At 47.3% G+C, this 24,388-nt stretch overlaps 2 protein-coding genes and 1 long non-coding RNA gene across 9 annotated transcripts in view; 1 reads left to right on the forward strand and 2 right to left on the reverse strand.

The window, feature by feature from the left end:
- Window positions 1-6,049, reverse strand: part of NSMF (NMDA receptor synaptonuclear signaling and neuronal migration factor) — a 62,257-nt gene extending 56,208 nt beyond the window's left edge. The window contains exon 1 of one of the 2 annotated variants that reach the window (XM_079961565.1): window positions 5,805-6,049. In XM_079961565.1, coding sequence (XP_079817691.1) covers window positions 5,805-5,875 — 71 coding nt within the window. In that variant the 5' untranslated portion in view covers window positions 5,876-6,049. The remainder of the gene's footprint in view (window positions 1-5,804) is intronic. The other variant, XM_079961564.1, reaches the window with a different exon arrangement.
- Window positions 4,611-17,608, forward strand: LOC307207605. Its single transcript, XR_013834755.1, has 3 exons — window positions 4,611-4,899; window positions 14,879-15,047; window positions 17,155-17,608. It is a non-coding gene; the product is annotated as an uncharacterized lncRNA (long non-coding RNA).
- A 376-nt stretch (window positions 17,609-17,984) lies between these two features.
- The window catches only part of PNPLA7 (patatin like domain 7, lysophospholipase), a 106,576-nt gene continuing 100,172 nt past the window's right edge, over window positions 17,985-24,388 (reverse strand). For 4 of the 6 annotated variants that reach the window (XM_079961557.1, XM_079961556.1, XM_079961554.1 and 1 more), the window contains 3 exons: window positions 20,882-20,966; window positions 20,274-20,377; window positions 17,985-18,974 (listed from right to left, as the gene is read on the reverse strand). In XM_079961557.1, coding sequence (XP_079817683.1) covers window positions 18,891-18,974; window positions 20,274-20,377; window positions 20,882-20,966 — 273 coding nt within the window. In that variant the 3' untranslated portion in view covers window positions 17,985-18,890. The remainder of the gene's footprint in view (window positions 18,975-20,273; window positions 20,378-20,881; window positions 20,967-24,388) is intronic. The other 2 variants (XM_079961555.1, XM_079961553.1) reach the window with 1 other exon arrangement.

A 24,388-nucleotide genomic window follows, 5' to 3' on the forward strand; every position in this document is an offset into this window, starting at 1 on the left:
CACTTACACCAATCACCATAAACACTTAACTAGTTGCCACAGTCTTTGGTGGCTCATAGAAAGGAAACTGAACTTTTTAGAAGACACTTTCAAAATTCCAGTAGCTCCAGATTCGAGTGGGAGCTGAGGAGAGAAGAGATAAATCTGTCTTGGGGCAGAAAGCTGCAAAACATCAATTTTCTTTGTTGTCCTCAATAAAAATCTGAGAACTTTGAAAAGCTGACCAAAGCAGCAACTCCAAATATTTCCACCCTCTGCTCTCTCTGCCACCTTACATGCCTATTCCTTCAATGAGGGGCAGGAGACAATGTCTGAAAATGATCCAAATACTTTCCCCCCTCCCTGATTTGATCCATTTAAATCAGAGCCAAGGTTTACTTACACCTATCGACATGCTTCAGATATGCAGTTTGTAAATCTAGGAAGTGACAGACATTGGAAGCTGCCTCATGCTGAGTCAGACCCTTGGTTCATCCAGCTCTGTATTGTCTACACTGACTGGCAGCTCCAGGGTTTCTTTCATTCAGGGTGCATTTTTCCAGCCCTACCTGAAGATGCTAGGGATTGAACCTGGGACCTTCTGCATGCAAAGCAGGTGCTCTACCAATGAGCTATGGTCTTGCCTCATTGGCCTCTCCTCATTTTAGGTCTGCAGGAAATAAATCGGAGAAGTGTCTCCACCACCACTATGTTCAGTACAGTATTTATTTCATTTGTTGTATTTGTAAGATTTCCTCCCACCATCCTTCACCCATTAAGGTTCCAGGACAGGTCACACAGTTACTGGTATATCGCAGTTCTAAAGACAGATAGAACAGTTGCGAATGTTAAACCGTTCCAGCCAAAACAGAACAGAACAGCAGGAAAGCTATACAAATGGATGGCGTTCAGAGACATCCCTGTTGAAACGGGTGTTGCAGTTGTTTACAAGGATCCAGGCCAAGAATGAAAGTTGCAGAGAGCTTAATTAACCATCTTGGGAAGAGCTGGGTCAGGTGCTCTGGGACTGAAATTAAGAACTTCTCGGAAGAAACCCAGAGACTCTGAGCTGTGGTTTTGAGCATCTCAGATACCAGCAGCCTACAGAGATGTATTTATCTCTGGTAGGGATGGGGGAGATATTAATAAGAGCCTCAGAAGAGCCTGCTGGATCAGGCCAGCGGCCCATCTGGTCCAGAACCCTGAATATCAGATAAGAAAGATTTGATTCAGCTTGCATTCAAAGACAAACCTACCTAATTAACACTTTCTGAAACAGCTTGCAAACTGAAACAGACGCCACCCTTCAGAATTCACCCCTTATCCGAATTTTGCAATGCAATTCTCTGGCCAAGTCATGTGTGCAAAAACACAGATGCCAGCATAATATGCACACGAAAAAGCAAAAAATAGTGAAAATAACATGTACAATACTACATTATATTAGAAGAAATTGCTTTGCAAAAATGCGCATAAGGCAAAATGGGACGCAAACAGGTCTATCAGGAGAAATCGGATGCCGTGTCTTCACAATATTTGTGTGTGTGTGTTTAATTGCAAACTGCTGAGGAAATAGTGGAGAAGTGAAGCTGTGGCCACTCCTGGACAAGGGTAACCTGACCATTGCAGTCCATGAGTTGGTAACCTTGAGGCTGGATTACTGCAAGGGGCTCTATGTGGGGCTGCCCTTGGGCCTGGTTTGGAAGGTCCAGCTGGTGCAGAAGGCGGCAGCCAGACTGCTGGAGGGGGCATATGGCCGAGAACATGGGACACCATCGTGAAAACAGCTGCACTGGCTGCCCATCGACTCCTGAGCCAGGTTCAAGGGCCTTCCGTTAATTTGCAATGCCCTGAACCCCAGGGACCACCCAAACCCTTATGTCTCAGCTCAGTTGCTGAAGGACTGCTGTTGTCCACTGAGTTGGTGGGGCTTATTTGACATCAACATGAAACAGAGTCTTTAGTAAACCCACAACCCTGAGATTAAGAGTCTCGTGCTCTACCAATTGAGCTATTCCAGGAGCCCAAAAGCTTCACACACACACACACCTCTCACAATTTCAGCACCGCCAGCCTCTAAGTGAGAAAATTATTGTCCATTTGTCAGCAGGAAAGCTCTGCTGAGATCTATAGATTAGGCAGTGCTTCATAAAGCCAGCAAATCTCCCACAGAGCTCTGGGACATAGAGCTGGCTGAAAGACTTACGGAATCTAATAAGAGCATGCAGGGGAGCCAAATACAAAGATCCACTTGTTAATACATGCACCCCCTGATCACCTATGGGTCTAGACCACATGGATTTGTGACACCTCCCAAGGCACAGAAAAAAAATCATTTTGGTATGTTTGTTTTACGAAATAGTCTTGTCTTAACTTTATTCCTAATGAACGCTTAATACTGGTAATAACAGCAACTGTACATTCTCTCCCTGAGTTAAACTAAGCCTCCTACAGTTGTTTTTTAAAATTACCTTATTTTAGTGATTCAGTAAAATGCCTTGCAGTTGTGTCTGCAGCTATGCAATCTGGACCAGTGCTTTTTGGAAACACAGTGCAAAGTGTCGATGCTTAAGCAAACAAGCATTCTAGTCCTCATTGTTCTGAGGGCAGGCTTGCAGCACTCCATCTCAGGAGCAGGGTCGGGTCAAATCCGCACTGAGAAAAAGGAGTCATTCAGAAATGGGAGAATCTGTAATATCTAGCACATTTGCTAATTTGGAACCATTTCTTCTGCTTGTTAAAAGAGAAGGGGGGAAACCTCTGAGATCCACACACCCCATCCCTTTGCCTCAGCTCCTGAGATTTCAAGTAAACACTCCTAAGATATTTGAAATGCTGTTGCCAAAATAACAAAGGCTAGGAACTGGGTCTGAATGCAAACAAAGGTTCTATGTAGTTTGAAAATTTTACACCCCTGTACCAAATCCTGTGATCAAAGTAAAATGAATAAAGTATCCCTGCTCTTGGTGGGTTGGAGTCAGGTTATTCCTGTTCATGACTAGCATCATATCTCACAGCTTAAAGTAGAAAGCATAGCCTAGAATTTTGAAGATGGGCAGAAACTCAAGGGTCACCTTGCTCAGCACCCCGGAGTCTGTCGGAAAAAGGCTCCCACAGGATCCAAACCAACCTCAAGACCAGTGGTTCCCAATCTTCTCCCCCCCCCTATGGACAACTTGAAAATCTGAAGACCACTTAATGACTTACTACAATTTCTGTAGTACTTGCTGGTGCTAGATGCTGCATGATTTATTTATTTGTTAAAAAATTATTTCTCCTTTTCTTTCGTGTATTTTGTTTCATTTGTGATCTTCAGTTGAAGGGCAGTATTCATTTTTATTATTACAGTGGTACCTCGGGTTACATACTTACCGGTAATTCATTCCAGAGGTCCGTTCTTAACCTGAAACTGTTCTTAACCTGAAGCACCACTTTAGCTAATGGGGCCTCCTGCTGCTGCCTTGTTGCCGGAGATTGATTTCTGTTCTCATCCTGAAGCAAAGTTCTTAACCCGAGGTACTATTTCTGGGTTAGCAGAGTCTGTAACCTGAAGCGTATGTAACCCAAGGTACCACTGTATTGGCAAAATACAATTCACATTCTACAGAATTCAAATTGTATTCTCCCATCCTAAAATCTAAGAAATAAATGAAGCAATACAAATACATTAAGAAATCAAGGTGAATATTTAACAGGGACACAGTGATTTTAGATCACCAGTGGTCCAAGCACCCCTGTTTGCGAACCCTGCTCATGAACAAGAGTTCTGCCCCGTCTTCTGGAAAGTCTGTCTCACGGGTTCTTCCTTCCCAAAGAGGTCCTTTCCCCACAATCAGAACCTGCTGCTTATCCTTTCCCCGTCACCTCACTCTGTAAAATGACGCCAATCAAAATTAACCACACTAAATGTCTTATGCACAAGTGTGTGGTTTGGGTTTTTTGTTTAAAGGGGAAATAATTTCAATTTTTCAGTAAGGTTAACTTAACAGTAGGGAGTTTGGGCATCTCCAGGGAACCTATTTATTGGGCATTTGTCCCACTTTGCACATGGGATGTCTTCCCACCAATCATTTGTTCACTTCACACTTTTCAATGCACTTCCCATTCACCTTCCAAACAACCAAAGTCTGCGATTTCTTTTAGGTGGATTTGTTGCACTAGGGTAGAAGACTGCTTAATTTCATTTTAAATGCACAAACCTAAACTTCCGGTATACCTGCTGTGATCCCTCCCACAAATACCGGCAGTCTGAAAGCGTCACTACATTTTAAACATCCTCTGTGGTGCTTGCAATTCTCCTTGGTTTTGTGTCGCCAGTAGAAAACAAAAGCCGCATATGCTCCTTCATCTAAGGAACAGGAGCACGTTAGGTGCAAAACACAACACAGTGACGAGGCCCCTCCCCAAAGGCTCGCTTTTCTTGGTCAGCACGCTGCTACCAGAGAGGGATCGTCCAAGACAAGCAGAGAGCATCTTCCAAGGCTAAGAAGTTAAACAGCTGCTGAGGCAAAGTCACCACTGCGCAGGCAGGCAGGCAGCTTGCCGGTCCCCGCCCCCCCCCCCAACATCATTGCTGCATTCCCAGAGCTTGGAAGTTCACCAGGGCAGCCGTGGGCTCTTTGAGCCTTTGCCAAAAGAAAAAGAAAAAGTGGTCCACGGCTGGGCAGCATGCCAAAACACTTCGCACCTCACGTCATTTGCTATTTCAACCCATCGCCAGCCGGACTAAAAATACAGAGTTAGCACTTCTGGCTCACTGGCATGGTGGGAGACTAAAGGCGGGGGTTCAGCAGCAGCAGCAGCAGCAGCAGCGCTGTCCTCTTACCCTCCACGCTCAACAGCAGACACTTCTGGCAGGCTGAGAAGATGCAGCACACCAGGGATAGGCTGTCTGCACTGCCGGAAGGAAAAGTGCTAGAGGTATGTGTGTTTCTCCCTGTGTGAAAACTTGGCACATGGTGATGTTTTTACTTCATCTCAGACCACACAATTTGGTGGTGGTGGGGAGTTTTGTTGGAGAGAACAGCTGAAATGTTCCAGAGCCCTCTCCCCTAGGTGTAGCAGGGCACAGAACACCAGGCCTGCCGCTTTCTGACAAAACCCGTACAGCGATGGGTAGGAGCATCGAAGGAGCGCATCGTTCCGATCCAGCATACTCCAAAGCCCCGATACGATCCAGCAGTCAGAAAGGAAACACACAATCCGGGTTTGTGGCAGACCCCTCCCCACTGTGCACCCTCCCCCTCCCCAGCCTCTGACGTCAATCAGAGGCGGGCGAGCTCCTCCGAGCGCGGAACAAGACACCGACGTGCTCCTCTGGAAACACGCACGTCTCCCTTGCACGCTCGCTCTTCTTTCCCAGCCCTTGCACGATCCCATGCGCGCGCCCCTTCCAACCTGGTCTCTTGGTACTTGCACAGACACGCGCCCGGTGTGTTTCTTTTTGCCCCCTCACCCTAAACCTCCCTTTCCATAAATGTTCATCCATGCACGACGCGGAGACTATATCAAATTCCTCCATGCTCACTCCTTTGCACACTCCTTGCTTTTTGCACCCACGACCCCAACTCCACCCTGTACAGGATTCAATCTCTCGCTGGAGTAACGGGGATCGGAGAGAAAGAGATGACCCCCTCGTCCGTCCCCCCCATCCCTCGACCATCACCATCATTGCGCCCGCAGCTCTCCTTTTACGCGCCGCCTTTTTATGCACGGCCTCAGAGCGCCTCGCTAGGTTTCTTTCTTTAGGGCTAGCTTGCCCCTTCGCTTTGCATCCCGATCTCGCCCCCTCCTTTCCCAAAAAAAGAACCCGAGCTCGGATTCACCTGACTTTGGCCGCCACCGACGCCACGGCCTCGTTGCGGAGCGAGCGGCGTTTGGAGACGGCCGTGCCCATCGTCCTCCTCGAAGCTCATCGCCGCCACCGCCGCGCGGAGCCGCCACTGCCGCTGCCACCACCGCCCATGCCGACCCCCACCCCCAACTCTGGGGACAGGCTGCGATCTCGGCTGCTGCTGCTGCTGCCTCGGCGGGCCGAGCAGAGTCCGCCTCCTCCCAGGCAGACCCCTGCGAGTGTCGCTGGAGGAGGAGGAGCCGGAGGAGGAGCCGCCGCCACGAGTAGCCGCCCCTCGGCGCGCATCGCGGCTGCTCATTGACTGCGGCTCGGGCGCCACAGGAGAGACCTGGCGCGGTGGAGTGCAGGAAGCCCAGGCTGTGCCATGCCCATATTTGGGGTGGCTCTGGAGCGGGGAGGGAAAGCGCGGGCAGTGGGATCGGTGGAGTGCTTCTGAGGTTGTGCAGAGTGCCCTGGCACCACCTTGACAGGAGGCGGCCGAGTGATCTAGGAATCCGAGGACCCTGGCTCAACGCGGAAGCTCCGAGCTGGCTGGGTGCGTTGGCGGCAAGGCAGTCGCGGTGCCCCTGAGGAGATGCATGCTTGAATTAAATAAAGCTAGACCGACTCTGGTCCTCCTGTGCAAAGGACAATGCCGTCTCTTAGATAGGCGCCCTTACTGACTACATCCAAGCACTGAACTAGCATCGTAGCTCAGTGGTGGAACACCTGCTTTGCATGCAGAAGGTCCTAGGCTCATCACCCTAGGCTGCACGAAAAGTATTTATACAGGGAAGAGTACCCCTGTGAACATTCTTTCAGTTCTTTCTTCAGCACTGCCAGCAACAGGAACTGGCTATCTGCTCCGCTTCATTAAACTGTGGGCTACCACAAATCATACACATCCTCTTGCCACCATGAGACTGTTCCCTTATCAGATGATGCAGCGAGGGGCGGCGGGGGTGGGATAAAGCCTTGGTTCTTCACCGCTGCGGGAGAAAAAAGTCACAGGATAGGGGACTACTTCTTCAGCCTGAAAAATCTCAGCTTTTTTCAAAACCAGGGACAAAGTTCCAGTCCTTAAGGCTGCAAATATATATCTGAAAGCAATATGGCTGAATAAGACTCCTGGCTCCTTCTCCCTTCCCAATTATGCTCGCAAAACCAGTCTAAGTTATGCAATTAAGAGAAAGCATTGACATCCTGCAAAGTCATCCAATTTGTGGGATTTATGGGGGGCAAAGAATTCTACTACAATAACATAGTCAAACCCCCCCTCCCAATGGATTGCACATACAAAGACTTGCTTATAATCTTATTGGTTGCATCACCAAGTATGTGGTTTGAATACTCTTAAAACATTATATGAAAATGTGAAGTATGGCTGTTAGTGCAGATTAGCAAGTCTCTTTAACTGCACAGTACTGCATTCTGCTGCTTTTCTATGTGCAGGGAGCATTTGTATCTGGAGAAGTGGATGTATCCCTCATATGAGCCCCCATTCACAGCCTGAAGTGCAGCAGCCCCAGTACAGTTTCATGACCTCCGTAAAAGGATTAAACCACTGGATAGGAAATAGAAGGGTGTGAAGGTCAGGTCTCTCCACTGTATTCTCACGCAAAAATAAATTATTCAGCCTCTGATCAGCTTCTCATGTGCTGTGTTTCCTCACAGAACGAAACAGCCTGCTCTCTTATTCAAACACACACACACTCCTCCTCCAGGGAGTCTTATTTGTCTCAAAGCCATATGCTCACCCATATCCACCACCACACCCCACCCCAGGTAATTTGGCACTGTGGAGCGCTTGTCCTGATTTGCTCAAAGCTGATGAGGTTAGACACGGTGGAGGATGGTCCATTTGGAACCTCAGAATGTTCTCAGCCATCTCCCACCCACCTGCCTTCTTGTGTTAAACTGGTCCAGGTAGATAGCCCAGGCTGTCTCCTTCTTCTTCCTCCTTAGTCTCAGTGTCACCACTTTATCTGCCTTCCACCCAACTAGTCAGTCCCAAGGGGCACAATCTGGAGGGATAAGAGCTCCCTGTTTCACTCATTGTGGGCTGTTTACCTGTAATCTCCCTGGAAAAGGAGATATGTGCCCACTGTGACAGTCTCTTCCTCCATGGTACACTTGACCCCATTAACTTTTGGCTCCTGTCCACTCCTTTCCCCAAACTTGCAACTAGATAAGCTGGAACATTTGCAGAGGAGACCAGCCAAGATGCCCAAGGGTCTGGAAACCACACCTTGAGAAGAAAGGTTGAGGGAGTTCGGTATGTTTAGCCTGGAAAAGAGATGTGATAGCCATCTTCGAATATACCTCAAGGGCTGTCCCATGGAAGACGGAGCAAGCTTGTTTTCTCCTGCTCGGGAGAGTAGGACTCAAACCAATGGCTTTAAGTTACAACAAGTGAGATTTCGACTAAACATCAGAAAGAACTTTCTGGCAGTAAGAGCTGTTTGGCAGTGGAATGGACCTTGGAGGTTTTTAAGCAGAGGTTGGATGGACATCTGTCGTAGATGCTTGAGATTCCTGCACTGCAGGAGGCTGGGCCAGAGGACCCTTGATATCCCTTCCAACTCTACAATTCTGTGATCCCTGTCATAAATAGAAATCAACATATCTCTAAGCAGGCCAATAGGCTGATGAATCAAGGGAGCAGCAGCACATCACCCAATCAATTGTGTGCAGCACACACATCTGTCCCTTCTGCATGCCACATTTTCACAGTCTTCACATTTTCCCAGCTAAAACATCTTGGGTGCACATCAGAGCTAAACAGAAGATCCCATGGGAAGTGTCCAAGACAGTCAGAGGAGATGTGATTTGGAGCCTCCCCTTTGTGCAAAGAGGGGGAGCCCCAAGGAAAACCAAACATACCTGCCTTTGATTTCATACAGAATGATCAGTGCAGGATATTTTAGTTTCCCAACAAACAAACACAAAACAATTGGTGTCTGAGTTGTTGCACAGAAAAAACTAAGAGCTCCATTAATGGATCCAAAAATTATTTTATTTTTAGGTTCTAACAGGAAGGGCACTTGCTAATACTGTATATAGATAGATGCAGAAATAGATAAAGTATTTTTAAAGTTAATTTTTTTTTTACTACTAATCATATTATTTATTTATTTCATACTGCTTGATTGTAAATAACAAACCAACCCTTAAAGCAGTTTATGAAAAGAGAGACTATCTGTAAAAACATTTTTTTTAAAAAGCAGTTTAAAACAGTCAAATAATAATTAAAATCAGTGATAGGCTAAACAAAAATCAAAACATTCTACATATCTGGGTAGGTTTGTCTAAGCAATAATGTTTTATGTGGGCTCCAAAACGAGTAACAGTGAGGCACCTGCCTAATTGTCAATAGGTGCTGCCACCTATCGATTCCTTACAAATGTGGAACAGGTATTATGTGGCGGCACCCGTAATAATGCCAATTCTGCAGGTCAAAGCAGCTGAGTGGGCACATGTGGGGAAAGGCAGCCTCTCCAGTTAACTAGTCCCAGGTTGTTACGGGCTTTATATTCTAATAGTAACACCTTGAACTTGGCCCAGTAGCAAATCAGCAACCAGTGCAGGCCTCTGAGCTGAGGTGTTACATGCTGAGGGGCTCACTCCTGTCAGCAACCCTGATGCAGTATTGTCCTCATATTACAATTTATATCTGGTTCAGCAATTGCACATAAAATGAAAAAATAAGAATATATTTCTATACAAATTTCCCAGTCTGATACCACTTTTTTAATTAATATTTTGACCTACATTCAGACTATATATATATATATATATATATATATATATATATATATACTTTAAATAAATTATTGTTTAAACATGGTGAACTCATAGCTTTGGGGGGGACAACAACCCCAAATTGGTTTTTTGGGGGGTGGAGACCCTAACCAAAGCTAGTATTTTAATAAATAATAATTATTATTATTTTTATTAAGTTTTACATTTTGACTTCAACACAATCATCATTATCACGGGGGGGGGGGACATACACAAGTCCCAATCTCTCTCCCCCCCCACTCCTCCCCTGACTTCCCTCAACTTCCTTTTCTGGTTCTTTAAATATCAGTTTCTCTTGCTTGTTTTGTTCTGCCTTAATTTTGTATTCTTTTAGCTAAATGTTATTGCATTCTTGTCATTTTTATACCATATTTTCCAAAATTACATCTTACGTTTGATTATTTTCCCAGTTATTGCCTCTTAGTTTTTATGCTTGTTTTCTGAATTGTAAGTGCTTAGTCAAACGCTGCTAGTGAGCCCACTTCTTTACACTGTTTCTGTAAGTACATCATAAACGGTTCCCAGTCTTTTTTAAAAGTCTCTGTTGTCCTTGTCTCTAAGTTTTCCAGGGGGCTTCGCCATTTCAGCATATTCCATCAGTTTTACTTGCCATTCTTCTTTCGTTGGTATCTTGTCATCTTTCCATTTTTGGGCTAGTAATATCCTAGCCGCTGTTCTAGCATACATAAATAATTTTTTTCCACTTTTTTTGACCTGCAATGCCTAGCAATAAAGCTTCTGGTCTTGTAACAAACGCCAAAGCTAGCTTTTTTTAAAAAATGTATTTTTATTAAAGATTTTCTTGGTTTACAAAAGTATGTGCAATGTCTCTCTCTCTCTCTCTCTTGAGCTGTTTCCGTATGGCAAACCTAGTCTTGGTGACAGAGTACCGGTCAGAATAGAACATAATAAGGAGAGCCTGCTGGGTGAGGCTAATGGCCCATCTAGCATCCTGTTCTCACAGTGGCCAGCCAGATGCTTCTTACGGGAAGCCAGCAAACAGGACCTGAGCACAAGAGCAGTCTCCTCTCCAGAAGGTCTCCAGCAGCTAGCATTCAGTCGGCTCTCTGCAAATAGCGTAACATTGGGATATGGAGCCCATTTTGCAACATAGGGTATGTGAGAGCACATCTATCTTTCTTGTTTTTTAACAGCATCTGTTTGTTAAAGGATCACATGTCAGGTTTCTAAGCATGTTTGGGTTGTTCTGATTTATAAAGAGGAGGGCTTTTGGTTGTCACATTTCATTGCTGGGTTTGTTTGCTTCCTTCCTTGCTTGCTTAATGAAATCATAGTCTCCAACAAGGGAGTGAAATGTGAATAAATTCTCCTAAACCAGACTATCCTTTTCTGTTTTATTGAGTGCAGAGTATGGTTACCCCCATTTAACTAACCACATAAACTACTGTGGTCTGGAAAGCCTGCATGGTGCAATAGTGTCAGAGTAAGACCTAAGAACATAAGAAGAGCCCTGCTGGATCAGGCAATGGCCTGTCTAGTCCAGCCTCCTGTTATCTCAGTGGCCAACCAGATGCTCATGAGAAACCAGCAAGCAGGACCTGAGCACAAGAACACTCTCCCCTCTGGAAGGTCTCCAGCAACTGGCATTCAGAAGCATTGCTACCCAGGACTGTGGAGGGAGAGCTCTGCCATCATGGCTAGTAGCCACCAACAGCCCTCTTCTTCAAAAACTGCTCTACAGTAATCCTCTTTTAAAGCCATCCACGTTGGTGGTCCATTACCGCTACCAATGCGATTTCACTATGCACTGTGTGAGATCTTGCTGTGTGAGATCCAGCGCTGAGGGCCTTCTGGCGGTTCCCTCTTTGCGAGAAGTGAGGTTACAGGGAACCAGGCAGAGGGCCTTCTCGGTAGTGTTGCCCTCCCACCAAGTGTGAAGGAAATAAGCAGCTATCTTTTCTTTAAAAGACATCTGAAGGCAGCCCTGTTTAGGGAAGTTTTTAATATTTAAATGCTGTATTGTTTTTAACACTTGATTGGAAGCCACCCAGAGTGGCTGGGGAAACTCAGCCACATAGGTGGTAGTTAAACAAACAAACAAACAAACAAACAAACTTCGTTTTATCTGTCCTGAATCTTCCAACAATAAATAAATTAGACTGTGCTAAGCAGACCGCTGGTCTGATCTATGGTGGCAGAGAGGTCAGTGAACGGTGGTGTGGCTAGCCTGGGCTGGTGGTGGTGGGGCTTCCAAGCCCTTGGACTCCCAGCCAGTGTCTGACCTAGCTGACTGCTGGCACCTGGCCTAGCCAGGACCCCACCAACAGAAGAAGGGAGCTGCCTGAGGAAACCTGTGCCAACCTGATAATACGATATGGCATTGCATGGGTCTTTCCAGGCTGCCTTCAGCACTGACTAGGTCAGGGGTGCCTTGAATAAAGGGGGAGGTGAGGTAATTTGAACGGCAACGCTCAACAACTTTGGGGGGTCCCGGCGAGGTGCCGTTGGCCCCTAGGAGTTGGTTCCTACGGACCAGATTCGGCCCACTTAAACTTCAGCAAAGTGGCTGCAAGGGGGACTTGTTTCTTTGAATCGCTTATTCGGGATGACGACAACCACCAGAGCATCCGCATTGCTACCTGCCAGTCACAGCCGAAGTTTTCAGACAAATAGATCCCCGCCCGCTGATCAGGCTTCACGCCCCCTGAGCAGATGTTCCCCCAAGACGACCCGCCCCCCCCCCTCGTTCCCAGCGAGGCGGCACGATCGATCAATCAAGGGCTGAGACGCGGCTGTGCTCCAAACCCGCTCATTAGCAGACACCCAAATATCATAATTGGGAGGGAATTATGCCAATCAGGGAAATGTGCGTCTGTTTACTCTGCATGTTGTGATTTTCTGGATTGTTTCGGCGTTGTGGAAAGAGAACAGCGATAATACAGGGAGATGGGTCAAGGGGAGCGAGTGGTCTCACACGGTCGGGTTGCCGATTTCAAAAATCGGGTGGGTGGGACCAGAGGGCGGGGCCAAGGCCGAACAGGTGGAATGTGACAGCCTCGTGGACAGAACCTCGTGGATTCTGCCACCTGGACATCCCGCTCTCCACTCAAAGCCATTTTGATCTTTTATGCTAGGATAATGAAAGGTAGGTTCTAATTACTGCCACCATTTTCACAAAGGCCCCCATGCCTTTAACCTTATCATGGCATGATCGGCAGAAATTAAAAGGGCAAAGGCTTCTATCTGCAAAAGCTTTCTCTAATTAATTTCTGCCCCTTGCACAAGCTTCGAAGTCTTTGTTTTTAAAAGCCAAAGGAACTTTGCTCACCCAATTTATGGCGCGCGGGAGTCTCTGTTGTTCTCAGCCCACACGGAACAGGACTCCATTATATACCCATTTTGCAGATTGGGGACCAAGGTCTGGCAGACAGCGATGTGCCCACACAAGTCCTACGTGATAGAGCTTGAACCTCAAACCAGATGTTGGAGCTCCACGCTCCGGGCACTTGCTTGTTTGCCCATTGAGCTGGTGTCAAAGGCAGAGCACCTCGAGCCACGTTGTTCCTCTGGTCAGTTGGCAACCCTACTGTCTTATGCCTCTTCTGGACAAGAACATAAACATCTCTCGCCCTCTAAAATTGGCAGGATGGCCTGGAAGAGTACCAGACCCTCCTGTCTGGCGTTCCTTATATTTCTTTTCACTTACCCTCTTTCACGGTTTCCAAGCTCCGCTTCGGCTCTCCAGGGGAGAACGGCCAGCGGAGCAATTAACTTGATCTCAGTCCTTCAGAGGATGAGAGGGAGGCGGGGAGGAGGAAGAGGAGGAGGAGGAAGGAGGGGGAGAGAAACCGCTTGCAAACGGGGGTCGCGATAGATAAGCAAAGTTATGTTTTCGTCAGAATTGTCGCCATATTACAGTGGTTATAAGCCTTGCCATGTACTCTTTGAGTGGTTCCGCATACCTGGAATGTGTCCTTGATCTCTGATAATGCTTCTCGCTGCCTGGATAGAGGACAGAGACATGTGCGTGTCTGTAGAAACTAGCTTACTGTACAAAAGGGAAACCTCGCATTCTTTGTTCCACCTGCTTCTGCCTAACAACAGAACAACAACAAATTGATTTGCAATTAGATGGTATTGCCCCTTTCTTCCCTAACAGAAGCCCCTGCAGAGAAACTGAACAGCTCAGATTTAGCAAATTCTATTTTCTTAAAATTTTAAAGAGGCATTCTGCTGTGGTCTAGCACAGGGATGGAGAACACCTCAGGCCTAGAAGCCGAATGTAGCCCTTAGGGTCTCTCTGTCTGGTTTTCAGGCCACACCTCTCACTAGTCTTGCTTCGCATTTTCCTTTAGAGTTTCCTGCCTGGCTGGGACTTGTCCTTCACTTGCCAGGACAGAGGTGTTTTTTGGGGGTGTGTGAGTGTGTTTTTGTTAAAGCAGTCTATCGTACAAAGGTAAAATCTGTATTTGTTGCTCTGCCCACTTTTGCCTCTAGTCCCACCCACCCCTGGCATGCGGCCCTCAGAAGGGAACGCGGCCCCTCGGGATGGATAAGGTTCCCCACCCCTGCTTTGGCGGCTCATATTGGGTTCAATCAGCTTGAAAGACAAGGAAAGAGGAGGTCACTGAGCCTTGACATAGCTGGCTTTTTATTGCCAGCAACATTAATAAACCTCCCAATGAAATTAAAAGGATAATGGGCACTGGATGCCAACATTGTTTTGATGGATCTCCTCGAGGATATATTAAGACAAGAGGACGTGGGAATCATTTTAAAATGTAATGACTGCAGCAAAATTATTAATTGCAGAGTGTTGGAGGCAACAAAAAGATACCAACAAACTGGAATGTGTTTTTTTTTATTAAAAAAAAAAACCACCAGGAATCTCTCATGTTGACATCTTTGATTATTAGAAATGGTAGAAGAGGAAAGCCAAATATGTTAAAATGAAGAGGTGCCTCCAGATGTTGCTGAACCACAACTTCCATAAGCCCTAGCAAGCATGGCCAATGGCCCACGATGATGGGCACTGTAGTTCAGCAACATCTGGAAGGCCACAGGCTCCCCACACCTGCAGTGAATTTATTAGTTTAGGGGAGGGGTGCCCCCCAGGTGTTGCTGGACTACAGATCTCAACTGCCCCAGCTGGCATGAGCAATGGTGAGAACTACAGTCCAGCAAAATATAGAGGGCACCACCTTGGCCAACCGTGGCTTTAGACTATATAAGGCAATGGTGGATGGAGGAAGAGATCAGTTTTCTGAAATGTGTTTATGTGCATGCGTATTTAAATTTAAACAGGTTTCTGGTCCTCATGAAGATATGCTTACAGGTGCATCATGTTACATGCTCATAGGCAGCATAGCAAGGTTGTGTGGTGTCTTGCGTGGGATGAAACGCTTCTATGGTGCCGCTTGACGAAACCGGAAGTCTTCAAATCCTGAACAGCAGGGGAACATTGTGTATATGAGTATGTGTGTGTTTTCACAAAGAATATGGTACTTCAGAGATTATCAGTGTGTAGGCAATGGGGAGATGGAATTCAAATGTGACATTTCTTCCCACCCTAAAGAAACAGATGGATGAGTTGGGACACTGGCACAGTCTCTGAATATGGATAGATTTCACTCACATCCCGATTAAATGCATCAGAGGGCAGAACAGAACCTTCCCCTAAGTCAAGCTGGCTGGTGCCACGTAGGGGTGGCTGCATTAGTGGCCCTTGAGTCTGGTAGCACAGAAGGCAGGGAGCCTGAAGAGCTGGAATCAAAGCCAATGAGAAGAACATAAGAAGAGCTCTGCTGGATCAGGCCAATGGTCCATCTAGTGCAGCATCCTGTTCTCACAGGGGCCAGCCAGATGCAACAATGCAAAGCCCACAATGGATATGCAAAGAAGAGCAACTCTCTCCTCCTGTGGCTTCCAGCAACTGATCTTCCAAAGTATTATTGCTTCCAAAGAGTCAGAGCATAACCATTATGACTAGTAGCAACTGACAATCTTATTACCCTCCATGGAGGTGTCCCAATTTGTTTTAAAGCGCTCCAAATTGGTGGGCATCACGGCCTCCTGCTGGAACAAGTTCCATAGTTTTAACTATACGTTGCATGAAGAAGTACGGTAGGTGTTTTCAATTATCTGTTCTTAATCTTCCAACATCCAGCTTCATTGGGTACCCACAAGTTCCAGTGCTAAGGGAGAGGAACCAAAACTTTTCTCTCTCCCCTCTTTCTACACCACACATCATTTTATAAACTTATATCATGTTGCCTCAAAACACTGCCACGTTTTCTCATGGGGGGCGGGGAGTTGCTCCATCGCCTTGATCATTTCAGTTGCCTTTTTCTGTGTTGAGGGCAGGGTGTTGCAGTCTTGAAAAGGTGACAGACAGATGACTTTGCAGCCTGGCACAGCTTCTCATGCTGAAGGCCCCCAACAAAGCAGTGTATAGAAATAACATTTTACTAATGTGCTGAGATCAGTGCACCTAAAGGTGGAGGCAGATTGTGCCATCCGTGTAGCAAACTGGAGAGGGGAAAAGAAAAGAAAGGTAGAAGCTGGGATATTATTTCCACCACTACCTAATTTGGTTCTCTCCCCGCCCTCTGGAGCTTCTTTCTCAGGTGAGGCAGGTTGTCAGCTACAAAGAGAGAGCACCCTTTCCCACTGGGCAGCATGACAACTGCATGCTTTGGGAAAAGAGGAATTTTTATTCTCCAGGGTTAATTTGCCTTAAGTTGCTTTTGCAGTTCCACTTTACATGCCCTGGGCATAGCCAGGATTTATTGGGGGCAGGCAGTTTTTATGTTGGGGTGTGTGGAACTCAGTTATCTACAATGCAATTGGTCAGTTAGTTAAGTATTTTTATTTATTTGCTTGATATAGGTAGGGGCAACTGCACCCCCTGGCTACACCCATGTTACATGCTTCTATTTGTATCTTTAATAGTAATAGTAATTTATTATTTGTACCCCGCCCATCTGGCTGGGTTTCCCCAGCCACTCTGGGTGGCTTCCAACAAAGATAAAAAATACATAAAAATGTCACACATTAAAAACTTCCCTGAACAGGGCTGCCTTCAGATGTCTTCTAAATGTCAGGTAGTTATCTCTTCGACATCTGATGGGAGGGTGTTCCACAGGGCTGGTGCCACTACCGAGAAGGCCCTCTGCCTGGTTCCCTGTAGCTTAGCTTCTTGCAGTGAGGGAACCGCCAGAAGGCCCTCGGTGCTGGACCTCAGTGTCCAGGGAGAACGATGGGGGTGGAGACGCTCCTTCAGGTATACTGGGCCGAGGCCGTTTAGGGCTTTCAAGGTGAGCACCAACACTTTGAATTGTGCTCGGAAACGTACTGGGAGCCAATGTACGTCTTTCAATACCGGTGTTATGTGGTCTCGGCGGCCGCCCTCAGTCACCAGTCTAGCTGCCGCATTCTGGATTAGTTGTAGTTTCCAGGTCACCTTCAAAGGTAGCCCCACGTAGAGTGCATTGCAGTAGTCCAAGCGAGAGATAACCAGAGCATGCACCACTCTGGCAAGACAGTCCACGGGCAGGTAGACTCTTATAACCAGCAGGTAGAGCAGCATTCAGTGTCTCTTGGAAGAGCAGGTGACCATAGTTTCTCCCTCTGATGCTCCAGGAGCTCCCCACCCCCACCCCTGCTCCACAGTCTCAAAAAGCAATGAGGGCCAGTGTGACGTAGAAGCATGAATATAGGAATTAAATTGAGGAGATGAGAATTCAAATTTCTGCTTGGCTACAATGCTTGCTGTTTAAGTGTGGGGCTGCTCACCCTTGCTCAGAACTGGCCAACCTCACAGAATAGTGATAGGGATGCGGAGTGAACCGGTGGGGGGGGGGGGCGGGAGTGAATAAATCAGGCAAGCTATATCTACTCACAAAGGGGCTGGCTCAGAGTAAGTTGGTGCCTGAGGCAAGAGGGAATAAGTCCTTCTCTTCGTTTCCTTTAAGAGGGGACACAGCCCTTTGGGAGGTTCTCCTGTGGAAGCCAACGAACAGGAGCTGTGCAAGAGCCCTGTGGCTGAGGAAAGACTGCAACTCAGTAGCTCTAGGTTCAACCCTCGGCATTTTCGGAAGGGCTGAGAAAGACCCCCTGGCCGAAATCCGAGAGAGCCACTGCCAGTCAGTGTCGACAGTACTGGCCTAGATGGACTGAAAGGTATAAAGCAGCTTCCTAATTTCTAAAGCAGCTCTTACACCTCTCAGTGAAGTTTGCCCTAGAGAATGCCCCTGTGGGTCTGATAAATCCCTGAAGCTGCTACTCTTAACAGCAACCCCCATAATATATTATACCACCGTAACCCACAGAGACACGCCCTCTCCACCAACATGTCTTGCCACCCGAGGCTCAGGGCAGAGAGTGAATTTGGCCAACAGCACAAAAGAGGTTCAAGTTGTTGGATTTTTATTTTTTTAAAAAACATCTGAACACACAGAGCGACAAGACAGCCCAACATTGCTAAGATGGAACAAGGTTGTCCAGATGGCCAGAGGCAGGAGTGCCCCCCTCTGTGTGGAAATGCCACAAGTGTCAAGTGAGCCAAGGACTCCCATACGGAGCTTCAGAGAAAGGCAGAAGGGCAAGAAAAGTCCTTCTCCCTGCTCTGCTGTGGAGAGCAGGACCAGCTAAGGCATCTCAATCGGTGGCGTCTTCTTAGCAAGACTGCTTGCCACAACCACTGCTGGGCAACACAGCTCCCAACAGATGGTTTTGTTTTCACACCGTGTCGGAGTCGAGCAAGGAACATCCAGACTCATTCTGCATGCTAACATTCAGGCTTCTTACTAATTGCTGGTAAAACCTTTCACATACGCCCTCCCTCCCATTGCAGATGCTGGTTCAAGAACTAAATGGGGGGGGGGGGTGAACAGTAATTTAAGAGTGCTGAAACCCCCTTCTCCACCCACCCTTTAAAAATACAGACATGCACACTCGCTTTCTCTCTGCTGTCGCCATCTTGTTCACAGGACAAACAGGCATACAAAATGCACTGTTCTCTCCACACGCCCAGCCTGCAGGAATTCAGTGCTGCCCTGGGATCTGTTTGGGCCAAGCTGCTGGTGAAAGGTTTCTGGAGAGCTGCATTTGAGAAGCGGTGGAAGGGGAGAGTTTAGCCATGGTCAGGAGCCCTTTCACTCTTGCTACCCATGCTGGGTTTAGGCAAGAAAGAAAGAATGAAAAAAAGGCACCACTTTCATCTCAGAACAAGGTAGCGTTGTAATGGCAAAGAGAGGAGGCTTTGTAATGAATGGGAAAGGATTTCCTGAGCCACTTGGGAGCCCCCCAAAGCAGCTCAGCTCAGCTCGGTACCACTGCTTCCTTGGCTGTCCTGGCTGATGATGCTGATACGCTTTCTGCGCCGGACTTCTTGGTCCTGCTAGGAGCAAGAAAAGAAGACAAAAGGTTTTCAATCACACTGTTAGGCCCCAGAGGTCACTGACAAAGGGCTCCCCTCTGGGCTCTGCCGCCCAGGGCCAAAAGCTCACATGTAAGGGGGAGGAGCAAGCATGAGCTGTATGCCTCTTGAGCTTCTTGGGAGTGTGCTGTGTGCAATTCGGCATCGTTAAGACTGTAAAAAGCAGAACCCTGCTGGATCACATCCGCCCCCACCAAGAGCGAGGAGCTGCTGAACCTGGCTCATTTGACATTCTCACCTGGGAAGTGGTCTCCCTGCCAAAGCCCTATTGCTTGGTCTTACCCTGCTAGAGCCAAGCAACTTGCCAGAGGAGGAGAAGGGGCAGAGTTTCTTTGCTGAGTGGGGAGGAAGAGAAGCCTCTTTCTCCTAGCACAGCGCAGAGGAGCGGAGCACAGAGAGGAGGGCGGGGAGAGGGGGGGAGAGAGAGAGAGAGCGCAGGGCGGTGGTACAAAGGTGGCCTACTTTTGCCTCTGCCCATGAGCATCCCAGGTATGTTGCCCCTAACAGAATAAATTTCTCAGTGTAAGGCAGCTCCCTGGCCCCAATCTAGGTCAGCATCCTGATTTTTCTAGCTGTTATATCAACCTGTGTTCAGTGGGTGATGCAGGGTAGAATTATTTGGAGAGAGGGAGAAGGGGAAAAAACTTCTGTCTCTCACCACTTACTACACATAACACCTACCATCTCTATCATGTTTCTCTGTCAGATATCTTTTAACAAGTTCAAAAAACTTGCTTCAGCCTCTAGTCACTGGGAAGGTACTTCAAGCAGCCCACAATTGCAGATTTCATTTTTATGAAAAAAGAACACCTCTCATAGGTACACATTAGTTTCTAGTCCTCATAATTGCAAAGGTAAATGCAGCCACATCTGAGATACCCTACTGTTGCCTCTACTCCTTATAGGTTTAGAGTGGTGTGCGTGTGTGTAGTCTTTCACTAGATATAGCTCACACAGTAGCAAGTATGTCTTCACAGCTCTAAAGGTCACAAAGCAGCATAACAGGAACAGAATTCTACCCTTTCCATCTCTGAATCCCACTCCTAGAACATGTTCTAAGATATAAGATATAAAGATTACCCCTGAATGTTTACAGAATATTTTTTCCCTTGCAACTGAGGAGCCAGTGGAAGCCTTCTAGTCACGTAATGATGTCTAAGACCCCTTTTGGCAAGATAAGCTCCACCTCCCTCTTGTATTGGCTCCACTGCATTATGGGAAGACAGTGGCCAAACCAGTAGGGCCCAGGGGAGCTCTTACGGAGTCGGAGTCGTCTTCAGTGTGGTTGCTCAGGAAATTGACATAGTCGTCCTTGTGGCTGCCGAGAACTTCCTCCTCATACTCTGTCTGATAGTCGGACTCATCTGAACAGAAGGCAGGTAAGGGGGAGAGACTCATTCAGTCCAGAGGTGGGGGAAGGCACAGCTGGTTTCCCCATGATGTGGGGTGAAGCACCTGCCTCAGGTGATGGAAGTGCAAGAGGCAGCCCTCTGCCTGCCCAACTGCTTCCACTGCCACCAAGAGGAAGGTGTTCCAGTGTGTGGCATTGCCACTTGTCTTTCCCGCCAAATGAATGGCAACACTTTGTGGAGCACCCTGGCTCCCACTGAGCTTGGCAAGCGCTGGCGGTGGAAGTGGGGTGCAGTTTAGTGGGCCGGGAGGTGGCAATTCCTGTTTCATCTCAGGCGGCAAGATGGCTGGGTCACCTCTGGGGGAGGGGACAGCAGGAAAAGCAGGAACCCAAGGGCTACATGGATGGGCATCGCCCACCTGCATCAACCCCCCCCCAAAAAAAACCATGAATACAACAAAGAAAGGAACTGGAGTTTTGGTTTTTGGTGCAGCCGTGATCCTCACCCACAACTCACCATCCACTATGACAGCCTTGACTGGCTCAATTCGGGAGACAATTTCCGCCAGGTCTGTGAAAGAAGTTGTGGGACAGGTCACCACCTGGAAGAGAAGAGATGGATACTTAAGAAGAGCCTGGCTTCTGGGTCAGGCCAGTGGCCCGTCTCATCAAGCATCCTGTTTTCACAGTGGCCAACCAGATGCCCCAAAGAGGAAGCTCCCAAGGGACACCTGAGTGCAGCCGCCCTCTTCCCGCTGACACTTGTTCATGCTGCCACTACCAAGGGTGTCTTCATCCATTGCGTTCTTTATTGTTATTAATTCAATTTATTAGTTGCTTGACACATGTGAAGAGCCTCCAAGCGGCTTTAAGAATTTTAAAAGCAGAAAGCATGACATAAGATTGCAAAGAAAGAGTACTGCATTACAATAAAATAACAAAAAAAATAACCCCGAAGAAAGCCTGAAGCATGATAAAGCAGCAGCAAAAACAACAGCATCAACAGGCAGCAAAGTATTATGATTTGCCAAGTGCTTGTGAGACAAGAGGTTTCACCTGGAGCCAAAAAGGTGTTTGTGAAAGCGCCACACTGACCTCCCTGGGGAAAGTGTTCTACAGGCAGGGGAGCCACAACTGAAAAGGCCCTTTCCCTTGTTGCAACCCAGTGTGAGAGCCATTGATGGTGCAGCTGGACTAGGACTTGGGAGACCAGGGTTCCCACTCTGTCATGAAGCTCACCGAGTATGACCTTGAGGCAGTCACCACCTCTCAGCTGCACCCACCTCACAGGGTTGTTGTGGGGATTAAATGAGGAGAGCGGAGAACGCTGGATGACACTTTCAGTGCCTTGGAGAAGAAGGTTTGATATAAAGGCAAGAAATGAAAATAAGATGGTCCCTCAGAGGAGGCACCTGGGGGAAGGCCTCATATGAATATATTCCCCACCCCCACCCCCAGCAATTATAATAGCATGCTCAACTTCATACTGGAAAATGAAGCCTAACAGGGAGGGCTGGGGCAGTGCAGGGGCTAGGAGACTGAAAGTGATGCATGAAAAATGTCATCTGCTATGAGCTCACTAGGATGTTTCGGGTGCAATGCACAAGGGACTGGAGTTGAAAGCTGAAACATCTGGAGGGCACCAGGTTGGGTGAAGGCTGTACTCCTGACCAAGCTGCTCCTCTGCCCCTATCTAGGAGACTGGAAGAGGGAGCGCTTGAGCCAAGCCACACAGAGCCACGGCAATGCCAGAGGGCCAGGATCAGATGCCCTGCAGCGGAGGAAGGGAACATCTGGTTGTAGGAGCATTAATTAAAGGCTGCCAGCTCAAGAGTCACTAAATCTTAAAAATAGTTGCAGAGGCCACTCCGCTGGCTGGCTAAGAGCTATTGAACTGAGCCATGAGGCAGTAAGATCAATCCCCTGCTACAAAGGGCAGGTCCTTTAATGAGATATGTTATCTCCGTATTACAGCGGACATTCAAAATGTGGTGACTCAACGCTCCAATCCAGGGCACATTGTTCACTGTCAAGAACTCAGAGGGATGCCGGAGAATGCTGACAGTCAACGGCATTCGCTTGCACATATAAAAAAATTGAAAACAAGCATGAAGGGTGCGGGGGAGGAGGATATATTTTACATATCTAGGTTTGAGTTGCCACTAAATTTATATTGGATTGTCAACATTCATGCACTGCATCCAGGGCTGTGTTATTCAGCAATTGTGAAGAAGTCACGGCATTTTTACTTCTTTGATGTAGAAGGCATGGGAGATTGAAAGCAGATTCTCATCTTCCTGAGAACCCAGCGCAGCAGGTTCTAACATCTCCTTTTTAAAAAAGGAGCAGCTTTCTAGATCTCATGGCTGTGAAGATAAGCTTGGAAACACGTGAGGCATTTCAGAAGCCAAAGGGTAGCTCAAAGAGATTCCTAGTGACTAGGGCTCTACGGCCTTGCCCCTCCCTCCATCAACTATTCAGGATAAATTATGCAAGGTAAGATAAATTTAACAAAGTTGCTCAATGTGAATAATATGTTATAAAATTAAGCATTTCTTGGGATAAAAATCTGATTGGGCATGGAACTTATTTTTAGCATTAATTATGCCATGCCCTACAACACACAGCCAATTGAACCGGCTGTCACTGGATCAGCTCCGGTGCAAGGCAGCCCCCATTTCCCAGCTGGTGTGTGTAGCTAGTTGTATATTGGGTGACTTTCCAGGTCTCCATTTCATTTCCATAGCACTCTGTCTGGGGCCTGCTCTTAACAGTCAAAGGGGTGGCAGGAGGCTGAGCCTGCAGGAGACCCCTGGCAACTGGATGAGTCACAACTGGCAGAGAGGGAAGCACACAGGAGATGCTGCAATCACTTAAATAATTATGTTCCCAAAACCCAGAAGCAGCTATGGAGAGACGGGGTGGAAGAGTGGGGAATCCACAAGACATTCAAGCCTCACTGAGATATGGTGCAAATATGCACCATACATTTAAAGCACATTGCTTTCCCCAAAGAATCCTGCAAACTGTAGCTTAAGGGTGTTGGGAACTGTAGTTCTGTGGGGCGTAAACTACAGATCATGATTCTTTGGGGTGAAGCCATGTGCTTTCAATGTGACCCTAGGCTACTCTAACCCACAGAGAAAATTAGATCACTTGGGGCATCAGCCTCTTTCCCTGTCCACTTTATCCTACCATGACTGAAAGAGATCGAATGAAAGCTCTATCTTCACAGCACCTCCTGTGCACCATGTTCAATTAACGGAGGTGCGTAAAGCCAGATGCTCTCAACAGCAGCCTCTCAAGCGTGTAGCTCCCTATGGAGATTCAGAGCCGTGAATTCTGCAGGGAAGACCTGCAGCTAATCAAGAGAAGGGTGAGGTGTTTATCTTTCATATTTTAAAAACTCAGTTTTAAAATGAGATCTCCACCCCACCCCACCTGTCATTCTAAACACAATCTATTGCTACTTGCTGTAAGCCTCTGGAGATAGTGCAGAATACACAAAGAAGAATTTATTTGTTTGTTTACTCTGAATCTCTGCCTGCTTTTTAAAACAAGACCATGTCAGAAGGTAGCTTGCAATTAGATGACTGTGATAACATTTATTTACTTACTTACTTACTTACTTACTTACTTACTCCTTTTATGTCTCACCTTTTTTCTCCAAGGAGTTCTCCCCTTCCTCATTTAATTCCCACAACAACCCTGGGAGGTGGCTTAGGCTGGGAGGCAATGACAGTTCCAAGGTCACACAGTGACCTTTATGGACAAGTGGGGATTTGAACCCGGGTCTCCCAGGTCCTAGCCTCACACTCTAACACCACTGCACCACACTGGCTTTGTAAGTCGGGGATGTGTTAGTGCGTTGGTTCAGCACAGACTCTTATGGCAATTAGTGACATGGTCCAGCAGTTGAAACTGGTCTATTAAAGCGAATGGGGCATTGCCCCACCAACCACAATCAGCCCTCACCTGCCTGCCTTCTTACTTACAGCCAATCAGTGGCTGGCTCCACCTACTG

The sequence above is a fragment of the Podarcis cretensis genome, assembly GCF_951804945.1.
Source record: "Podarcis cretensis genome assembly, chromosome: Z".
In the NCBI taxonomy this organism is placed as follows: Eukaryota; Metazoa; Chordata; class Lepidosauria; order Squamata; family Lacertidae; genus Podarcis; species Podarcis cretensis.